The sequence below is a fragment of a genome, unplaced genomic scaffold, assembly GCF_019419815.1.
Source record: "Pyrus x bretschneideri cultivar Hongxiangsu unplaced genomic scaffold, Pyrus_bretschneideri_v1 Contig46, whole genome shotgun sequence".
Lineage (NCBI taxonomy): Eukaryota > Viridiplantae > Streptophyta > Magnoliopsida > Rosales > Rosaceae > Pyrus > Pyrus x bretschneideri.
Window position 1 is genome coordinate 188,148 of NW_025999783.1, and position 20,069 is coordinate 208,216.

A 20,069-nucleotide genomic window follows, 5' to 3' on the forward strand; every position below is an offset into this window, starting at 1 on the left:
TTTGGTGAAAGTGTTTTTGGGTTCCAAAAACACTTAGAAGTTCTTTTTGGAAGAAACACTAATTATGTGATTCTTGTAGGAAGCACTTCAAGTGCTTTTTAATAATTCACTTGTATTTTTAGTAAGGATTAATTTTAAAAGTATTTTCATCAAAAGCGCTTCCAGTCATTATAATAGACTCACGCAAAAATGTTGTCTAACTCTATAAAACACTGCACTTGTGAGAATGCAATTACACATAACACAAAAACAATCTAAAATGGGTTCCAAAGAAGTAGGCAACAAAAAGCCTCATCTTCTTTGCATCCCTTTTCCAGCTCAAAGCCACATAAAGGCAATGCTCAAATTTGCGAAACTCCTCCACCATAGAGGTTTTCATATCACCTTTGTCAACACTGAGTTCAATCACAAACTCTATCTAAAATCTCTAGGTCCCGACTCCCTCGACGGCTTGCCTGATTTTCGGTTTGAAACCATGCCAGATGGCCTTCAAAGTTCAGATGAAGATACCACTCAAGATTTGATTTCGCTTGCTGAGTCAATCGGGAAAAACTTCACAGCTCCATTTCGTGACATCCTCATGAAACTTGACCATTCAGCAACTTGCAACAATATTCCTCCAGTGAGTCACATTGTTTCGGATGGTTGGATGGCTTTCACAGTCACAGCAGCTGAAGAAGTTGGAATCCCTGTCGTACTCTTCTTCACTATTTCTGCAAGCAGCTTCATGGGCTTCAATCAATATCCAACTTTGGAGGAAAAAGGACTTGCCCCACTCAAAGGTGAAAGAGATACTGTTGAAGCACTTAATTAACGGTTTCAGTTTTATATTGTTTCCCTTGATTTAAACCAAGAGAACAACTCAACAAATTTTAGACTTATGGCTCGTTTAACAACCATTTCAATTTTAGTTTTCAAATAAATGAAAACTAAAAACGACGTAGTTATCAAACGGGACATTAATTAAGACACATAAAAGCTCATTTTTTGAACCAGTAGTGAATAAAACTAATTTTTCTTTACTTGGGTATTTGCAGAGGAGAGTTGGTTAACAAATGGCTTTCTGGACAAGGTTTTAGATTGGGTTCCAGGAATGAAAGATATCAGGTTAAGGGATCTTCCAAACAACTTTATTACTACAGATCCCAATGACATAGGCTGGGTCTTCTGCTTGGAATCAATTCAAAAATTCAAGAGGGGTTCAGCAATTGTTATTCACACTTTTGATGCATTGGAGCATGAAGTTTTGGATTCTCTCTCATCCATGTTTCCGCGTGTTTACCCCATTGGCCCTCACCAGTTACTCCTCAATAGGATACCAGAGCCCCCTTTGAAGGCTATGGGATATAGTCTATGGAAAGAGGAAACTGAGTGCCTCCGATGGCTAAATTCCAAGGCACCAAACTCAGTTGTTTATGTGAATTTTGGCAGCTTAGCATTCGTAACACCGGAACATCTTGTTGAGTTTGGGTGGGGACTGGCAAATAGCAAGGTGCCCTTCTTTTGGGTGATTAGACCTGATCTTGTCGTTCGTGAATCGGCCATTTTTCAACCTGAGTTTGTCGCGGAGACGAAGGAAAGAGGTCTAATAGCGAGTTGGTGCCCACAAGAGCAAGTCCTGGAGCACTCATCAGTCGGAGGATTTTTAACCCATAGCGGTTGGAATTCAACGATCGAGAGCCTATGCGCAGGCGTGCCTATGCTATGTTTGCCATGCTTCTCTGACCAGCAGACGAACTGTTATTGTGTTTGTAAAAAATGGGGTATCGGCATGGAGATTAGTAACGATGTGAAGAGAGATGAAGTAGAGAAGCTCGTTATAGAGTTAATGGAGGGAAAGAAAGGTAAGCAAATGAAAAATAAGGTCATGGAGTGGAAGCAACTGGCAGAAGAAGCCACTGCTCCACATGGTTCATCGTCCACAAACTTGGACAATTTTGTGAATCAAGTGCTACTAAGAAAAAGCTGAAGATCGTACGTCTAATAATTTCGCCAAATTTTCTCGTTGAACTTGGTCACTTTCTTTCTTTACCAAATCAACCCAGGGGTTCAGGTGTTCGAAACCTTTTCTACATTTGATCAAATTTAGGGTTTTTCAGTTGTTCTAAGCGTTTGAAATGATTTGTAAGTTGATTTAATGGATGAATTGGCTTTTTGATTCGGTGGGATCTTATCGAATAAGGTTCTTTAGATCAGTGATAGTCTACAGATTCATTTTTCTTGTTGGTATCCAAAATTTCTACAAACTCATTACGACGTCTTCTTCTTCCATACGACGCTAAAACCTGATTCCATTTTATTTTATTTTTAAAAGAAATTAGTTCTCTAAATTCGAATTTAATTACATACAAGGTTTTAGAATTTTATTAAACATTGTCACCCTATAACTCTTCTTTTAACCATTAATTTTGAATTACTTAGTTCCAAATTATTTAGGGATTTATCATTGTAGGCAACTTCGCCTCGAGTACAGGTGTGATTCTGATTGCTGGAGAATCGAGTTTGAAAAATGTTGGGGTGTCTACGACATATGCGTGGAACATTTTGTCGAAAAGGTTGATCAAAATTGGTGTGTCTTGTCCTTTCAAGCAACAAATAACGACAGGAGTGCTGCTAATGTCGGAGTCTTGGTGACGTACAATTACTACTGGTCTGAAAATAATCTGAGTAATTGTCTTGGCCTCCTGTAAAACCGCAGACCAAACTCGAAGTGGACGAAACTTGATGAGCACCGCCGGAGCATCGCTACTTTCAGCAACGATAATCGCTTCTTGCGTCAAGATTGCACTGTTGGAGGTATGGGACTAAACGAACAACTGTTCCAACCTAACCAGATGCATCGTTCGTGCGTGACATGTATGACATCTACAGAGCTTACATAATCAAAACAAGGGAAGATCAATTCCTTGTTTCAAGGATTTCCATGTTTATAAGCTCGAATAAGCTCGAATAAGAGTAATCGACAGAAGATGGTACATGTAGAATTGTACATAGGATAAAAAGCGAAATTGATCCGAAATCTTGCTTTCTTTTTACAGTGAAGGCCAACATACAAGGGCCTAAACACACACAATGCCTTTGTTCAAGACAGACGAAAGAAAATCAATTACATTCCTAACAATGTCCGATGGAACCGAACAAGCATATACAATAACATCAGTTCCCTTGTTAAATTACATTCCCTAGTAATTTAAACAACATATACTCTAAACATACAATAAAGAAAAATTACAAAGCTGCATTTTTTATTTATTCTTAATGGAGCGTTTCACAGGCATTTCGACTGGAGAAGCAACAGTCAGGTACAGGGTTAACTGTTATACGTATACAAATTCTGTGTAATTCAGGCACGATCTTCAGGTTCACGGATACACCGTGATTTCATCCTGAAAGGAAAACATAGGGCCATCGTAAGTTTCTTCTCCCAAGAAACTGGAGCCATCCGAAAGTAAACTAATATTAGACCTTATTTCCTAAGAACGTAGCTTATAAACCCACCAAGCATATTCAATCCATGCCACTCCTATAATTTCTATGTACAAAGAAAAAGGAGGAATCCATACTCAAGAAAAACCTCAACACATCACTAGAACCTCTAGAAAATAAGTGTAATGTTAAAGGCATAATACTCCAAAGTTATCCATCCTACACGTTGATGCTGGAAGTAAAATTAATTTAACAAAATCTTAATGCAATAGATCTTCAAAAAGAGAAACAGACCGGCTAAGCTGAGTGGTTCGTCTCCCAAGTGGAAAATGATGGCTAGTTCCTAGCATTCCAAGGCATATGTCGAAACCTAGAAAAATAGATTGGTAACATCAGGAGAATGAACAGCTAAGAAAAGTAAGTAGACATGTAAAGATGGAGGATGACCACTTTGATTTTGCAGCAACTGAAAAACCAAAACATGAAGGCATAACTGCATACAAAAATAAAGAACAATAAAAAGACAAACTGTCCATTGGGGTCATGTTGTACCTCAAGCATGTTTTCATCAAGAAAAGCGGATGTTGTCTGATTCGTGCCATGAAAACTATCATATTGGAGGATCCTTAACTTCCCTTCCTGCATTTCACAACATGAAAACATTGTGAGTTGTGGAAATTGGTGGAGGAGCCAAACAATTAAAACAAGCTTACGAAAACTGAATTGCTTACCTTGGTTCCATAGACGAGGCCGCCTCCAACTGAAGGATGAAAGCAAGCTACGTTGACCTCATCCTCTGCACTAGGAAGAACTCTCACAAGTTCCATATCAGAAACTCTGTAGACCTGAATAACAACTAAGAATGTTACATGAACACTCATAATAGAGGACAACCAAGAACAACTGTAACACATAAAGTTTATATCACGCAAACTCAGAGTAGAACCACAAGGCACAACTACCGTCAAATTTATAAGAAAGTTGACATAAAATCTATTGCATCCACGGGTTCAGCTGTAAATGACTTTTAGTTTGCACCAAATTCACTTTTTCCACTCTTTTTCTTTTTTTGTCAAATGATAGATTTTGTTAGATTAGCCACCAGCGGGGTTTGAACCCACGCCGTCATGCAAGGGCTCAACACCTTTCCACCATTGTAGTATAGGGCACTTGCACACTTTTTCCACTCTAAGACTAGTGCAATCTAACTTAGGTTGCATACATTAGTCTCGACCACAATTCATAAGAATTTCATATCCTTGTCATTTATTTATTAGAAGCAGATTAAATTTGACATAAGTTTCTGTATGTTACTTTAAAAATTGATTGAAACACCCATTCTGAAATGAGACATAGACTTGAAAAAAATAAAAAAGAGTAACTTTAATGTTTAAAAGTTAAAACTAAAATGAAGAGGGAGGGGCAGAAGACAACTAAAAAACCTTACCTCCAGAATGGTGTAAATAGGCACTGTAGTCTCTCCATCAATGACAACACTCTTAAGAAGTGAACTGTGACGACGGCCATAGGCAAGTAATATATGCTCTGACGTAGGAGAGAACTGCCACAAAAATCAAGGAATAACAAAATGGAATAAGTGTACGATGAAAATACAAATTCTTTGCTTGATCAAAAAGAAATATAAAGGAAAAAAAAAAAACTTCAAATGATTAGGTCATGAATCTTTTGCATATAAAAAAAATTATCAATTTATTGCTTATTTGTTCTAATCATAATGGCAGTGCATTGGAAATCTAAGTCATATACCATCAGCTGTTGGATTGAATATTGAAACAACACGATCACACATCAACAATACAAGGCAATCTATAACAGATTCCCCATACACATAACATACCTATGTATGTATGTGTTTATATACCACTACATAACAACACCATGCTTCAACTTTAGATTTTCTGGTGGCATATGCCTTTTCAAAAATATATGCAAATGCAACTTACTACATTCTATCCGCAAATACAATTTATTACATTCTAAGCACATAACAGAGATCTTATCATAACTTCTGAGTCTCTAACTCAACTAAAGCTAGGCTGAGCATTGGCATGAATCATTGAGCTCTTATGCTGAGATTTCAAGGGATGCACTCCATATGGGACTACTAACCTTAGTTTTCAGTTAAAATGAAACATTTAAGTTTCCGTTATAGATTTGCTTTAGTCTTGGGGGAAACAGTTAAATAAGTACAGAATCGTTGGAAAATTAATGAGAAACTAATGATTAAGATGAGCCAATAAGTCATACATCTTCAAAATGTAGCTGACCTGAATAGATGTTAGGCAGTGGGCAGCTCTTATTGCCCGGGATGCAAGAACCATTCCAAATCTAGATAAATAAAAGAAAATCAGGCTGTAGAAAGAAGGAAAATGCATATGGAAAGCTAAAAGAGGGGTAAGAAAAGATAACACATATTATAGGGAGTCAAAGATTTACGTTGCTTCCTCAAGGGAATATATCCGGAGCTCATACACGACATGGTGAGCTGAAATTGGATGTCGAGTTGGGGAAGTTGATGCCCCTGTCACGTCATGGTTGACCTGGCTCTGCAATCCAAGATCAGCTTCCATATGGGGCAACATACATGCAACACATGCAGCTAAAAACCTTCCACAAGGGGAAAAATGGGCACCCATCTCACTGAAACAAATGATGAAAGTAAAAATCCAAAAAGATATAGCCAGTAATACTATTAAAGTCCAAACAACCATGCAATGCTGAAAGAGAGAAAAAAAAGAACAAATAGCCAAACATTTCATGATCATCTACTAATCAAATATTTCTTTGCAAAAGGTGTAGATCCAGTGAAAACAAACTGCCTTTGACAAAAAAAAAGTATAACTGATGTTGCATCCTTTATCAATGTACTGGTTTTGCAAGACTTATGAATAAGCTAAAAGCGATGTGAAAGTAAATAGAGCAATAAAGTACCATGAACGTTTAAAACAGAAAGAAAACTACCTACAAAGTACAGCATGTGGAATGGTTAAGCGACATCTTTCTGCATCAAGGGGAGAACAAGGATTTTTCAAATCATGTGGCCAAATTCTGAGCTTCACAGTGCAAGGCAACTCTGCAGCTGCTGCTGCAGCGAGTGAGTTGGCAAGTTCAGATTGGATTCTGCTCACAACAGGTTGAGGCTCACTTTCAGCATGCGGAATACTATTGAATCCAGCACCTTCATTAGATCCAATTGTCGACACCATATGAGTTCTTGAAGTACGATGCCGGGTACTAGATCTTCCAGTAACCCTGGATTGGTTCACACCGGTTGGTATTACTGAGGAAGTTATGGCTGGATTATCCATCTCACCATGTGCAGATGGATTATCTTGAGTAGCATCACTTACCAGCCGCATATTCCGTTGGCTAGCTTGGGTCTGACCAATTAACCACCCTTGCAAGAAAGGAAATTCCCAATATGTTGAGTCACCAAATGGGAAAATATGATTGCTCCTCCCTTCAGGCTGCACTTCCATAGCCTCTAAACTGTCCACAGCAGGTTGAGAAACTTCAGTTTCCATTTCATTCAAGAAAGTATTAGTTTCTGTCTCTTCTGGTGCTGGAGAAGGGCTACTAGGTTCAATTGGGGACAGCAGAAGTTCATACTGCCCTGAAGGAGTTGAATATGTTAGCAACCGCACTGAAGCAGAAGGATCAACTCGCTGTAGTGCACTACTTGAACCAATGTCCACGTCACTACGCTGCATGGATATTCTCCCATTATCTCTATCAAATGAAGGCCATATCAGAAATGGTAAAGACATAAGAGGTAGTCCATCTACCAAACCAGAACGATCACTAGATTGACCATCTGCCAAATATACAGTAGGTGGAGGATAGCGCAAATAACCCAGAGAAGTTGCAAGTGTCATCGAGGAATCTGAGGAGTCAAGGTCATTCACCTACATATAAGAAAAAGACATGATTAAAATATATTTAATCAAAGAAACGATTAATATTTGTAACAAACAAAGAAACAGAAAAATGACTACCCAAAAATTTACCTCAGCAGTCAAAAGGAAAGGAGCTCCATGAGGGTGAAAATGCACAGCCCGGAGCGAACGCCGTGTCTTCAGAACTATGGTTGGGGAGGATGTCTCCCCTCTCCTATTGTAGTGCCATATGTACAACTAATGCAAGATTTAAAGGTTAAGGCCATTAATAAGAATTACGCATCAGTAGTTAAAATTTCCAAATAAAAGATCTTACCTTGTGACCTGACGCAACTGCAAGCAGCTCACCTTGGGCATGGAAAGCTATGGAAGCAATGGGACGCACTGTGTGGAGAAAAAAGCACTAAAAATCATATCCATGACACAAACTTAATAAAAAAAGAATAAAGTGTTTGTTTTAATGATTGATAATCCACATTAAAACTTACAGAAATCACGAGATCCTAAACACTCTGCCGTTTTTGCATCCCACAAGCGAACTTCGTGATCCAAACTTCCACTAGCCAATATGTCTGGAAACAAGGGATGAAACCTAACCTGCAAAAGCACAACCAGCTGGTGAGAAAAGCACAGCAAGCTAATGAAATGTATCCAGTAGCTATGCTTAAGTGTCAGATCTGGTAACCAGCAAGTTTGTTTATGAATAAAACAACTAGATTAAAGCGGCAACATCAACAAAAAGTTTAGGATAAAGCAACCCAAAGACTTCTGATGAAAGCATAAAACTTCTTGCAGAGAGAATTTTAGTATCCTAAGCATAGATGGTATTCTAAGAATATGGATGAAAAATAAGCTTCAATTTTTCGCTCAATCTCTTGAGGTTCTGTTTACAAAATTGTTCACGGCATCTTGCAGCAAGCTGAAGCAAGAAGCTAACAATCAAAGTCAAGTATTCTAACAAAAACAAAAAATTTCAGAGTCAAAATATCGAGTGTTGTAGACTTACCACCCACGGTGTCCTACGGTGACCACTCAAGACCTTTAAGCAGATCCCAGTTTGGCAATCAATAATCTTAACTGTATGGTCTCCGCTGCAGTTACAGTTGCAATTAAAATTTAATAAATGATAAAATCTTAGAATAAATATAACTCAACACCAAGCTTTAGCCAAACCCTACACCAGGCCAAGATATATATGCATAGTAGGACTTACTGAGTTGAGGCCAGTGTCCTTCCATCAGGGCTGAAGGCTGCTGCAATAGTTGACCGTGGAGGAGGCACAAGCGGACAATATTTGGCAGACAAATGCTGGAGTGACTCTGCCTCCACCCTGAAGGCAATTCAATATCAAGACAAACCATGAATAGGAAGATCAAACCGAATGCAAAATAATCCAAACAACTAGGAAAAAAAGCAGTTTGCTTCTGTTTTGTTGCAAGAAAATAAAGAGAGAACGACTAAATAAATTGGCAAGTTACCATGAGATAAGGCTGTGTCTAACATCTCTAGCTGCTTCAAACTTCTGGCCAACGGAATCAGAATTAGACTTAGAAGGTTCCCCCCATAGCTTCTTTGACCAATGTTTCGTTTGCGGAGAAACCTCTCTCCGTGCTAACAGTCTAAGAACATTGCTACCACTGCCAGTTAATCAGATGCGTGCAAATCAGTTTCAAATCCAAAATCAGTCCCAATAAATATTCCAATCCGAATTTACAAAATCAACACCGAAACCATTTCCCAAAGCACGAAAAGCACTTGAAATAACATCAACCAAAAACAATACCTCGGTACCTCCTCAATCTAAAAAAAAATATTCTTCCTAAATTCTAACCAATTTCGAGAATAGCAAATCAATTGAAAACCCAATTCAGATTGGAACTAATTCAATTATGATCAACACGCAAAAACCACACAATCAAAGCATGAACAGTTATAATTTGCAAAATCATTAATCCACAAGGCACCAATTTGGTGACTGAATTACACAAAAACTCATCGAACTCCCACCAATATCCAACAAAAAAGTCCAAGATTCACCTGTGCTTGCACGGATTGGGCTGAGGTACGCGCGGGACAGAGGTGAACGGAGAATTGGGCTCGTCGGCCCACAAAGAACCTGCCCTCATAATTTTCCCGGGAAAATGTCATAATCTCAGCTTTTCCGGCATTCTACGGGTAAATTCACATTGATAGCTTAAAAATCCAATCGAATTTTCACATGCAGATCATGACGCCGTGGAAAGTGTAAATTGAATAGCAGGGGCGTTAGAATCGAACTGAATTGAACTGAGGTGGGGGGTGGATTCGGTTTCGGCGAGCGCGACGTAGGGCGGTGGGGGAGCGAGGCGGCGAGATCTCCGGTCGGCGGGGAGGGGAAATTGGGAGGGGAGAGTGTCCGAGCCTCTGTGGTTGTGGCCGTGGAATTTGGATTTGGAAATTTCCGTCTTGGGTTTCTCTGGTGGGCATTGGACAGAGGAGGGAGAGGAGGGGGTTGCTAGGCGGCTAGGACCCTAGGGGAAGTTGTTTGTTGGACGACAATGCCCTTGGCCTTGTGATCTCAGCTATGGTGTCGTTGAGTGTCAACGGCACGCGTTTTGAATTTTGTTAAACGACGATGTACCCCTAGGGGAAGTTGTTGTTGGACGACAATGCCCTTGGCCTTGTGACCTCAGCTGTGATGTCATTGAGTGTCAACAGCACGTGTTTTGAATTTTGTTAAACGATGATGTATAAGACCATCTCCAAATGAGATGTCAAATTTTGAATCTAAAATTTAAATTTCACAGCTTATGTGGCATTTGGACATATTTTTATATTTTGCTCTCCATCCGATATGTCAAATTAAACTATTATTGTATTACATTAATTTTTTTCTTAATTTCTGTCTTATTTTATTACATTATGTTTTGCTCTCCTCCACCAACTCACCTTCTGATCCCCTTCTGCGCAAGCTCGAGGATGCCATCCGTGCCTGATTGGCTCCCCTTTTTGCCCGGCGCCTCCTATTGGGTCCCTTCTCCACGGTTGAGATCGCACGGCCTGGCTCAGTTGGTCGATAAGTTGGCCAAACCTTTGAGTGAGGAGGAGACCATGTCTATGAGCACCGTTAGAGGGTGGCCTTCTTCTGCTTATTTTATCAAAGGTTTGCTTTCCTTTTTTCGATTTTATTTTTGGGTTCTGTTCAAAATTGGGTTTTTATCCTTCAATCAATTGAGATTAGATTGAATTGTGTGTTGTGGTTGATTTAATTGGATCATCTAATTCTTTTCTGCATCTGGGTTTGTTTCTTAATTGTGTAATTTTCTCTCTTTAGGTGAGAATTGGAATATCGAAAATCGAAAACGTTTACGGATCAATCATATTTTGAGGCATTGATCTTGTGTCGTTCTATGATGAAAGGTTGTTGGAATGATTAAGATAAAGGAATTAGTCTGGCTTTTTTTTTTTTTTTTTTTTTAATAAATGACATAAAAATATTAATGAAAGACATTTAATAACTAGTAAAAAAAAATTGAAGGTGGTGTAAAATTTGATAGCAAGCCCCTTTGCTGCCATCCCATGTCATGTCATATAGGATTTGACATTTCAGTTGGAAACAATTAGGGGCTGTCTTTTTTTACTATTATAGCTTATGTGGACAATTTGACATCTCTTTTGAAGATGCTCTAAGCTCTGTAAATCATTTGCCCCAGTTTAGATGTAAGATTTCTTATTTGGCCTCAATGTGAAGTTTATTGTTCGGCTGAGACCTAAAAGTATTGATGTTGTTCATATGTCGTTGTTATTTCAGACATTACGCCAAAAATAATAACCGATAATAATAATCTGAATTGTTCGTTAATCTGTTTAATCAAAATACTCGATACATTAAAATGATTGATACGTGTCTTTAGTTCACACTTTGTCTCCCACACAAGAAATCAAAAACTTTGGATAATAATTAATATATACCGATTGCTTATGTGATCTAATAAGATTATTACATGTGTCAAGTAGAATTCACTTGCTATCTTCATAACCAGACATCCATCTTCTTCTTCTCTTTATTGTCTACGTGCAGTTCTCACCCCAATCACCATCTCAACAACCTCCCCCCAATTCCTTAATTGTCCGAAAGCAAGTTCAATGTCAACATCCGCATGCTGAAAACACAAGATGGAGATAATTGAGTTTGATGAGATCAACAAATGCACATAGTTTTGCAAATTTCGTATTTGGATATTAGAATCTCAAAAACTGCAAATCCAACTATGGGTGGAATATTTGAAAACAGGGATGAGGCATCACGTTTAAATGTGGAAAGGCGAAGCCCTTTCATAATGAACAAGTTGGTAATTTAGATGATAATGAAATGTCTCTAATTGAATGTTGGGTCATGTTTAAATTTCACTAATTCAATGTCGCATCATGAAAAAGTTGGTAATTTAGATGATAACGAAAATGACAAAACTCAAGATATTGATCTTTCATGCCATAATGAATCATAATGAATGTGAACATCCAATTAGTGAATATGAACATGCTGAAAAAATATTTGATTGAACATTTATGATCCAAGAGTTTGAGATTATCTTAATGCAAAAACAAGAGGTGTACTTGCAGAAAAAATGTTGTTTCTCAAGCTTCCTCTGGATCAACGCTATAGATAATTTTCCTCAAATTATTATGTTCAAATATTACCAAATAGGGGGACTCGTGAGAAAAATGTTTAGTTTACTCAAAGAAGTTGGATAAAGTGTTTCGTTTTTGTTGTTAGTTGTTTAAAAAATATAGTATAACAGTCAATTGGCCATTGGACGAATTAGAGATTGGAAACATATTGGTGAGAAGTTTATTCAACATGAAAGTTGTAGTAAATTCGTCATTAACTTGACAATTTGGGTCGAGTTACAAGTTAGATTGAACAATAATCAAACAATTGATGAAGGACTAGAAGAAATTAATTAAGGATGATACTTTATATTGGAGAAAAGTTATCCTAACAATAATTGTTGTTGTGAAATGTCTTTGAAACTGGTACTAGGGCAAATAGCCTGCAAATAAAAGTTAGATATAAAAAATTAAACTTAATTGACTAGTTAAGGTCTACCCAGATATATCTCCACATGAAATCACAAGATAAAATATGTTCACCAATCACATTAAGCAAACAACAAATGCAGCTTGTGATATTAATTACTAGATATGCAGACAAGTTAATGAGAAGTGTACATAGAAAGTTTCGATTGGAAAACCCCTAACTGATTAAAAAATAAGGGACTCCAAAGAGTCCAATCCACTAGTGAAAAATACGGTTCATACAAAGTTAAACACAAGAAGTTCAATTCCTAGACCTATTCTAATGAGCAACTTATACTTTTGTGCAACCTTTTGTACTTAACTAGAGTACTCTTCATTCTTCACAATAAGGCAACTGCATCTGTTGAGTTCATCATCTTGTGGCACCAAGATGAAGCATGAACCATGCAAATGATACGATGATAGAAAGATGATATGAAGTTATGACTTCAAAATATGATAATTCAGTTTCTTCAATCAAACAGTTGAAGAAAGAAATTGATTAAAACTCCAACCTAAGGTCTATATGCATATCTAAACCATGAACAATGCAAATCTTTTTCAAATGATGCGGGTGAGTTAGCACAGAGTTAATGCATAAAAATGTATATGTAGCTAGGGTTTTCAGAAGAACAAAGAGATGAGGCTCGGGGAACTTACTCTCTAAAAATATAGGTTTTTTAACCCAAACAAATAAGCTTCTAAGAAGATTTAAGCAATCACTTTTGTAATACCCTGAAAATTTAAATATATGAAATAGAATATTCATGGTTATGAATATGTGGAGAAAGTCGAAAATAAATCGATTTATGGTTATGAAAATTTAATTAAGGAATTTTAAAATTTTGTTACCGGAAATTATTATAATTTACGTATTTGTATTATTGAGATTTTATATTATTTTTCAAGAATTTATATTAATTTATTTGAATTTAGTTTTAAATTAAACTAGTTATGAAGTTTGAAGTTTGGAAATTTATTTCCTAAAATTTGTAGACCTTTCGAGGCCACCATTTATATTTTAAATAGAACTTGATCTCACGAATGTGTAGGTGCAAACTGTTCATGAAATGGAATTATAACGAAGAAGTTATTAACGTTTAAAGTCAGGAATATTTTTGTAATTTTAACCTTCTTTAGAAGGTTCCAGATTTTTTGGAGCCATGTGATATGCTACATGTGTGGCTAGGATGAAAGGAAAAGAAAAGAAAAGAGAGAGATGGATGGCTGGGATGAGAAGGAGAGAAAGGAGGAATGGGACCGGCCAATCAAGCAGGGAGGAAATGAGGGGAAAGGAGGGAGAAGAAAAAGAGGGAACCATAGCCTTTTTTTGACTTGAACCTGACCCAGCGGGTTCCATGGCCTTCGACTCCATTTCAGGTGTTTTTCCAATGAATTGAAGCCACTCACCACCTAGAAAAATATTCCACAATCCTCCCCCTTCCAATTTCAACCAAAAATCAAAAGTATTGGCCCCGGTTTCGTGGGAAAAAGCACAGGTGGGTATGATGGTAACTCAGCAGTGATACGCTGTTTTCTGCAACCCTCCCCATTCATCCTCACCATCAAAATACCTCCATTGAGCTCAAGAACAATGCCCAATTATTGGTTGGAGCGTCGGAGTCAATTTGAGGATGAATCAAATAACACCATTTTCTAGGGTTTCGGTGGGTTCGTGGTGAATTGAGGAATTTCCAAGCCAAATTGGCCTTAGTCACAAGTATGAAAGTTTCTCCACTCATTGAGATCTACATTTCTGTAAAAATTGGTAATATTTGAAAATAATCGAATTTTTCGGCAAGTCAAGGCGGCCGACCGTCACTCATGGCGACGTGTGGCCAGTGGGCTAACGCTGCATTTTCATGCAAATTTTGATATTTTTAATCCATAATTGGTACTCATGTGTTATGATTCGATTGTGAAAGCTAATGTTGAATATTTCCGTTATTAGAATATTTCATAAATGGATAAAATAATGAATGTGAACTACGAAAGGCTTGATCCCATTCAATGGTTCGTAGGCAGTCTAACGGGTGTTAGATGTAGCTTAAAAATAACCGAGTTTAATCTTTTTATGAAAATTTGTCTAAGAAAAGGAATTGGATGATTAATTTAAAAATCAGCCTTATGTTTTTTGTAAACAAATTGGGTTATGGATTTTTTTAAGTAACTAAGAATTAAATAAAAGAATTGTGATAAATGGTAGAAAATAAACAAGAGTTTAATTTGGGCCTATTATAGTAATTATCTTCCGAAATAAATATTTTGGGTCAGGACGTTACAATTTTCATGAATAGTTTTGTAAATATTCAATAAAGAACTTTACCCAAAAAAATGCTTGATGTTCATAGGAAATCTAAGTTGAAGAGGAAAAACAAAGGCACACTTTTTTTTTAAGATGAAGTTTGAACCATCCAAAAATGAAAAACCCATAACCCTTTTATAATAAATATATTTTTGTTTGTAGTACCCAAGTACACCACAAGACATTTGTCAAAGGCTAAAACCATCATAAAATATCACAGATAAAAAGCTCATCCTTGAATAAAAGGTGCAAGTAAACCCATATAGGATGTCTCAAATTGTGTCCCAGCTCGCATGTAAAATGTATGCAGAAATTGATTGGACAACTTCACTAGTCAGAATGCATAAGATATTTAAACGTGAAATGCATATGTATGTACTTGGCTTGTGATGAAGGCAACACCATTTGCACTCTGATCTTCAATAACTCAGATTTTAATACTAAGTATTCTAAAGTCTGAACATGGAAAATTAATCTAAAGAGCATGGTACTTTATATGCTTGTAACAGACTTGTTGAATACTTGGATAAATACTTATTATATGCTTGTTCCCCATGTTTTCAATATGTTATACTACTTTATAATCTATATGTAATTCTATTTTACGATTTATGTATCTTACAATTATGTATTCATAGTATAAGTAAACATTTATTTATATGTTATATAAATTTTATTAACATTTATAATAAAATAAAAAAACCTAGGCTTCACCAGGTACATGCCCATCGCCTAACACTAACGCCTAACGATTTTTAGAACCTTGCATTTAATGGAAAGAGAAATATAGTCTATTTGTAATATAAAAGACACAACATCAAATAAAAAAGAAACGACACGACAAGAAAAAAAGAAAATTAAAAATAAACTCTACTAAGCCTTTATGATACAACTTACAAGCAATGTATGTGAGATCTCAAACAAAATGTCACTTCCACCATCATCTTTGAACTATTTAGCAAAATGTTAACACTCTAATCATTACTTAACTACCAAATGTAATTTATCATAATCTAATGCCTAATTAAATTGAAAGACACATGTTAATCACCAAAGCGATCAACACGACAATAAATAGATGAAAATTTTGCACCAAGACTTTCAGAAACTATTCCTACGTACAATAATTTCATCAAGTTTAAATAAACCAGTGACACTTCAAATAAAATTTAAAGAAGAAGGAAAAAATACAAAAGAATAAGAATATAGTGAACATGTTGCTATATAATTCTGATTGTTATATTTAAAAAGATAATTTTGAAGTTGACTTTGAGATAACTAAATACAGAAACATTTAGCTTACATAATGAGATTAGAAGAGTATGCAAAAGCATGTATTAGTTTGGTCATAACCAATCCTTTTGGCCTTTTAGGGTTCAACAAAATGGTGATTCCTTCCTTATATAGGCTAACTCAACTCATAATAATCTTGTGATCTCAAAATTGAAAAACAAATTCAACCTTTCGAACAGAAAAACATCATATCATTCTTCCAAAATATAAACGACAAAGAAACCAAGAGTATTAATTAAAGTCATCATAATTCTCCTTGTTGAATGTGCAGCTTTTCCATTATTGTTTATGGCGTGCGAAAAATAAACAAAGTAGAAGTTATTGGCAAGTTGGAATATATATCATAGACAATATATGACCCTAAACACCTTCTAGAAAACTAAATAAGTAACATTATCATGAAACCATCGTCTCTATACCAACAATGCAATAAAATACCAAAACTCTACACAAATGACAACATACTAGACGATTATGCATTCAACAATATTAGATAACAAAGGACCATGAAAATGCACACAATGAATTGTTACTTCAAACACTTCTACAAGAACCTAAAAGATCATGAATAGTACAATGATCTTGATTGAAAATAAAAAGAATATAACTAAACTTTTTGAAGGTTATTGAGAAGTCATTTGATAAAGTTGGTAAGAGTAATTCTAGTTTATATTTCTTGAAAAAAGGGATTTAGTGCTTAAAGCATAACCCGTTGCACTATTTAATACCACAATTTCATTTCCAAAGTAACCAAATTTTACAAACTTCAAAATTTTCCAGTAACATACATAAGAGATAAATTTAATTCCAATATCAACAAACAAGCCAAAATGAGATACAATGGATGTACAAAATGAAATTTGAAATAGAGATCCATCAATCGCAACCAATGTTTCATACATTAAAAATAAAACACGTTATGCTCTGTTTTATAAATAATTGTTATAAGTATGCTCTAGTTTATAAATAATTGTTATCACCCTTATATTGTTTTTGGTAGTAATAATAATTTAATAAAAGATAAATTCATAAACAAGGAAACAAGAATTAATTACTATAGCTAGTTAATGCATAAAATTCAAAAGAAACTCTCAAAGCTTGTCTATTTCATTTTTCAATTGTCAACCATCTAAATATAATGTGTTTTGGGCTTAAAACCCACGACAAGTGTTACATCCAGATCTAGACACCTAATCTAATATGTAAATAACCTCAAGAATATGAGATTCTTGTTTAAAAAAAATGATAATATCTTGTTAAAGCATGCATCACATCTTATCAATGAAAATCACACATTAAAAAATTTGGATAGGAAGGTCCCTTCAGTTAAAAAAAATATTCACCTAAAATAAAAAGTGGTGGCCATTCTTCATGATGCTTGTATTATGGAACATGTAGAAAACATATCCACTTGAACTTGGTTTTACATAGAGTATATGTAAATAATAAACGCAACCTTACCATCGTGTTAGTTTATAGAAGAAGTTTCACACTTAACAATTGTTTCAATGATGCACTATTACTGCTTTCAACTTTAAATCTTCAACTAAGTTGTTCGTTATTTCACACTCAAAGCACAATGAACCAAGAATCAGCAGTTTCTTACAATTTAACTAAAGTTTAACATCATCAGAGATAAGAGTCGGATAGATCAACAATTTGTGAAATGTGAAAACGGGGGTTTAGATTTGATTGATTGAGAGAGGTTTAATAAGAAAGAAAAATGGTACAAGGGAAATGAAAGACATGAAAAAGAATTAAAGAACAAAAGGAAAAAAAAAGGCTTGATGAAGTCAATGACATGATCCAGACTTAACGTTATAAGAAGAATGCAAATTCTATTACTAAATAAAAACTTGAAGAAGACGATGACACCGTAACTAATTGAAAATAATTTATTTGTTTAAGCACATTCTAGGTTAATCTTTCAAATTCTATTGCCGAAATTCTATTTTATTTACCAAACTCACAACCTATAACTAAATCATACTTTTATTTATCACTAAATTTGATTATTATCAAGACTCCCCATCCAACAATTGTGACTTTCTTTTAAAGAATTCAACGTCTTCTGCAAGCTTTCCCATATAAATTGTTTCATAGTCTTGTAACGTTGTGACCTCCTTGTTTGAGAAATTTGCTGACCTGAATCGCACAAAATTTTCGTTTCTCTCATTTTTCATCTCTTAAATCAAGTTTATAACTTCTCAAATGAGACTCTTTGGTACTAAGGTTTGGAGGTTCAGTAATTGGTTTACTATCATCAAAAATTTGATTGACATCTTTTACTTGCTTAAAGGTTAATCGATGTGGACAAAAGTCTCCTTCAAGCAAAGTCACACGATATCTCATTTCTTGAAACCTGAAACATAATCAAAGTAAAAAGAAAAAAAAAATTAAAAACCTAAACAACTTTAAGTATAACTTAAATGCCAAACATAAACATACGTAATATTTTCAACCACAAATCCACCAAAATTTGATCCCTCAAATCTTTGACAATTGATAAAAACAATGTATTCTCGTCGCTAGTCTCCAAAATGTAAAGAAAACCACGATAGGTTCTAATGAGGCTCTTCCTCACAATTTTTTCCATCTACATAGACACTGCACACTAAAAAAATGATAACAATCAATGAAGATAAGATATATTGTATCTACAATAAAATAAAATAAAATAATTTTAATATATCTTAGTTACCTCTTAACGGGGTGCTACAATTACTATCCCCCAAACAAGCTTTAAGCATTGCAAAACAGGTGATCTTGCCTGGTTGTGTCAAACTTATCTTCAATCTTTTACGTAATGTTCACAATTTGGTAGTCATCGACATTATCAACTTGTATCTTACGCTCACCATCAAACACATTAAACAATTCATCATACACATCACTTGCACTAGATCCATCATTAAAAGCACCACCATGTATACTTTTGTAAACCGCGTTTAATATGACCTATTACAATTGCATTCTTCTTCATATTTGTATTTAGGGACAGTACAAAAACATATCCACTTGAAACTTAGTTTTCCATATACCATATGTAAGTTGTAAACGCAACCGACTATCGTGTTGGTTTACAAAATCACACCATGCGTTTCAATTAATTGATGCACTATTTGCTGCCTCCAACTTTAAATTTTCAACTAAGCTATTCGTTTCAATTAATTCATGCACAATAAATTAAGAATCGGTGAGTTCTAACGAATTATTTAAAATTTAAGATCATTTGAGACATAGTCGGATTGATTGACAATTTATGAAATGCAAAAGGTTGGATATGATTGATTGAGAGAGGCTTAACAAGGACGGAAATGTGGTATGAGGAAAACGAGAGAACTTAAAGAAGAATTAAAGAACAAAAGAAAAAGAAAGGCTTGAAGAAGAAGACATAAATAGGCATTAACGTTTATATGAATTGAAAAGAAAAACAAAGAGGTAGAAAATATAAGAATGAAGTCCCATAGTTAATTTGTTTAATCACAACTATTCATTCTAGGTTAATCTTTCAAATTCTCTTGGGAAAACCTTATTTTTATTTACCAAACTCAAACCTAATGCTAAATCCTACTTCTATTTATCACTAAATTTGATTATTATTAAGTCATCCAAAAATATGAGTTTTTATTTCAAAGAATTCAAGAAGTCTTTCGTAGGCATTCTCATGTAAATTATTTTATAATCTTGAAAGGTTGCGACTTCCTCATATGAGAACCTTGTTGACTCAAATCTCACAAAAAATTGTTTCTTTTTGTTTTGCTTTAGCTCTCTCATATCAAGTTTATGACTTCTCAAATATTACTTGTTAGTACTAAAGTGTGGACTTTCAGTAACCCTTTTACTATCATAAAAAAAAATACATTGACATATTTTGCTTGCTTAAAGGTTAAGCGATGTAGAAGTCACATAATTGAAGGAAAATTTATGTCCTTACTAAGAACATGTAAAGAACATTTGAATACATAGGCAAACTATTAACAAATTAAAGTAGGCATGCATCCAAAAACAATTCATAAAACCCATGACTTTCAAAGCCTAGTATATGGTGAACCATAACTCTTTAACAA

At 35.2% G+C, this 20,069-nt stretch overlaps 2 protein-coding genes across 3 annotated transcripts; one reads left to right on the plus strand and one right to left on the minus strand.

The window, feature by feature from the left end:
* The first annotated feature begins 172 nt into the window (after positions 1-172).
* On the plus strand, positions 173-2,152 carry LOC103941623 (7-deoxyloganetin glucosyltransferase-like). Its single transcript, XM_009351833.3, has 2 exons — positions 173-782; positions 1,038-2,152. Exons 1-2 carry the CDS (start codon positions 227-229, stop codon positions 1,967-1,969), a joined length of 1,488 nt encoding a protein of 495 aa, XP_009350108.2. The 5' UTR covers positions 173-226; the 3' UTR covers positions 1,970-2,152.
* An 825-nt stretch (positions 2,153-2,977) lies between these two features.
* Positions 2,978-9,752, minus strand: LOC103941624. Of its 2 annotated transcripts, XM_048567801.1 has the most exons (16): positions 9,381-9,752; positions 8,822-8,980; positions 8,557-8,673; positions 8,350-8,434; positions 7,832-7,940; positions 7,660-7,727; positions 7,455-7,580; positions 7,233-7,352; positions 6,409-7,151; positions 5,884-6,087; positions 5,715-5,775; positions 4,874-4,987; positions 4,158-4,271; positions 3,979-4,065; positions 3,721-3,796; positions 2,978-3,386 (listed from the first exon to the last, which is right to left on the minus strand). In XM_048567801.1, exons 1-15 carry the CDS (start codon positions 9,467-9,469, stop codon positions 3,770-3,772), a joined length of 2,223 nt encoding a protein of 740 aa, XP_048423758.1. In that variant the 5' UTR covers positions 9,470-9,752; the 3' UTR covers positions 2,978-3,386; positions 3,721-3,769. The 2 variants fall into 2 exon arrangements, with proteins under 2 accessions (XP_048423758.1, XP_009350109.2); XM_009351834.3 differs by having other exon boundaries at positions 6,409-7,352.
* Between the last annotated feature and the right edge of the window lie 10,317 nt (positions 9,753-20,069).

What these genes read in the sequence shown, in the direction of transcription:
- LOC103941623 (XM_009351833.3), top strand. Translation starts at nt 227, where the DNA reads ATGCAATTACACATAACACAAAAACAATCTAAAATGGGTTCCAAAGAA. An exon ending in AGGACTTGCCCCACTCAAAG is followed by an intron (nt 783 to 1,037) that starts GTGAAAGAGATA and finishes GGGTATTTGCAG; the next exon opens with AGGAGAGTTGGTTAACAAAT.
- LOC103941624 (XM_009351834.3), bottom strand. Translation starts at nt 9,469, where the DNA reads ATGAGGGCAGGTTCTTTGTGGGCCGACGAGCCCAATTCTCCGTTCACC. An exon ending in AGACACAGCCTTATCTCATG is followed by an intron (nt 8,674 to 8,821) that starts GTAACTTGCCAA and finishes AATTGCCTTCAG; the next exon opens with GGTGGAGGCAGAGTCACTCC. An exon ending in TTTAGGATCTCGTGATTTCT is followed by an intron (nt 7,728 to 7,831) that starts GTAAGTTTTAAT and finishes TTCTCCACACAG; the next exon opens with TGCGTCCCATTGCTTCCATA.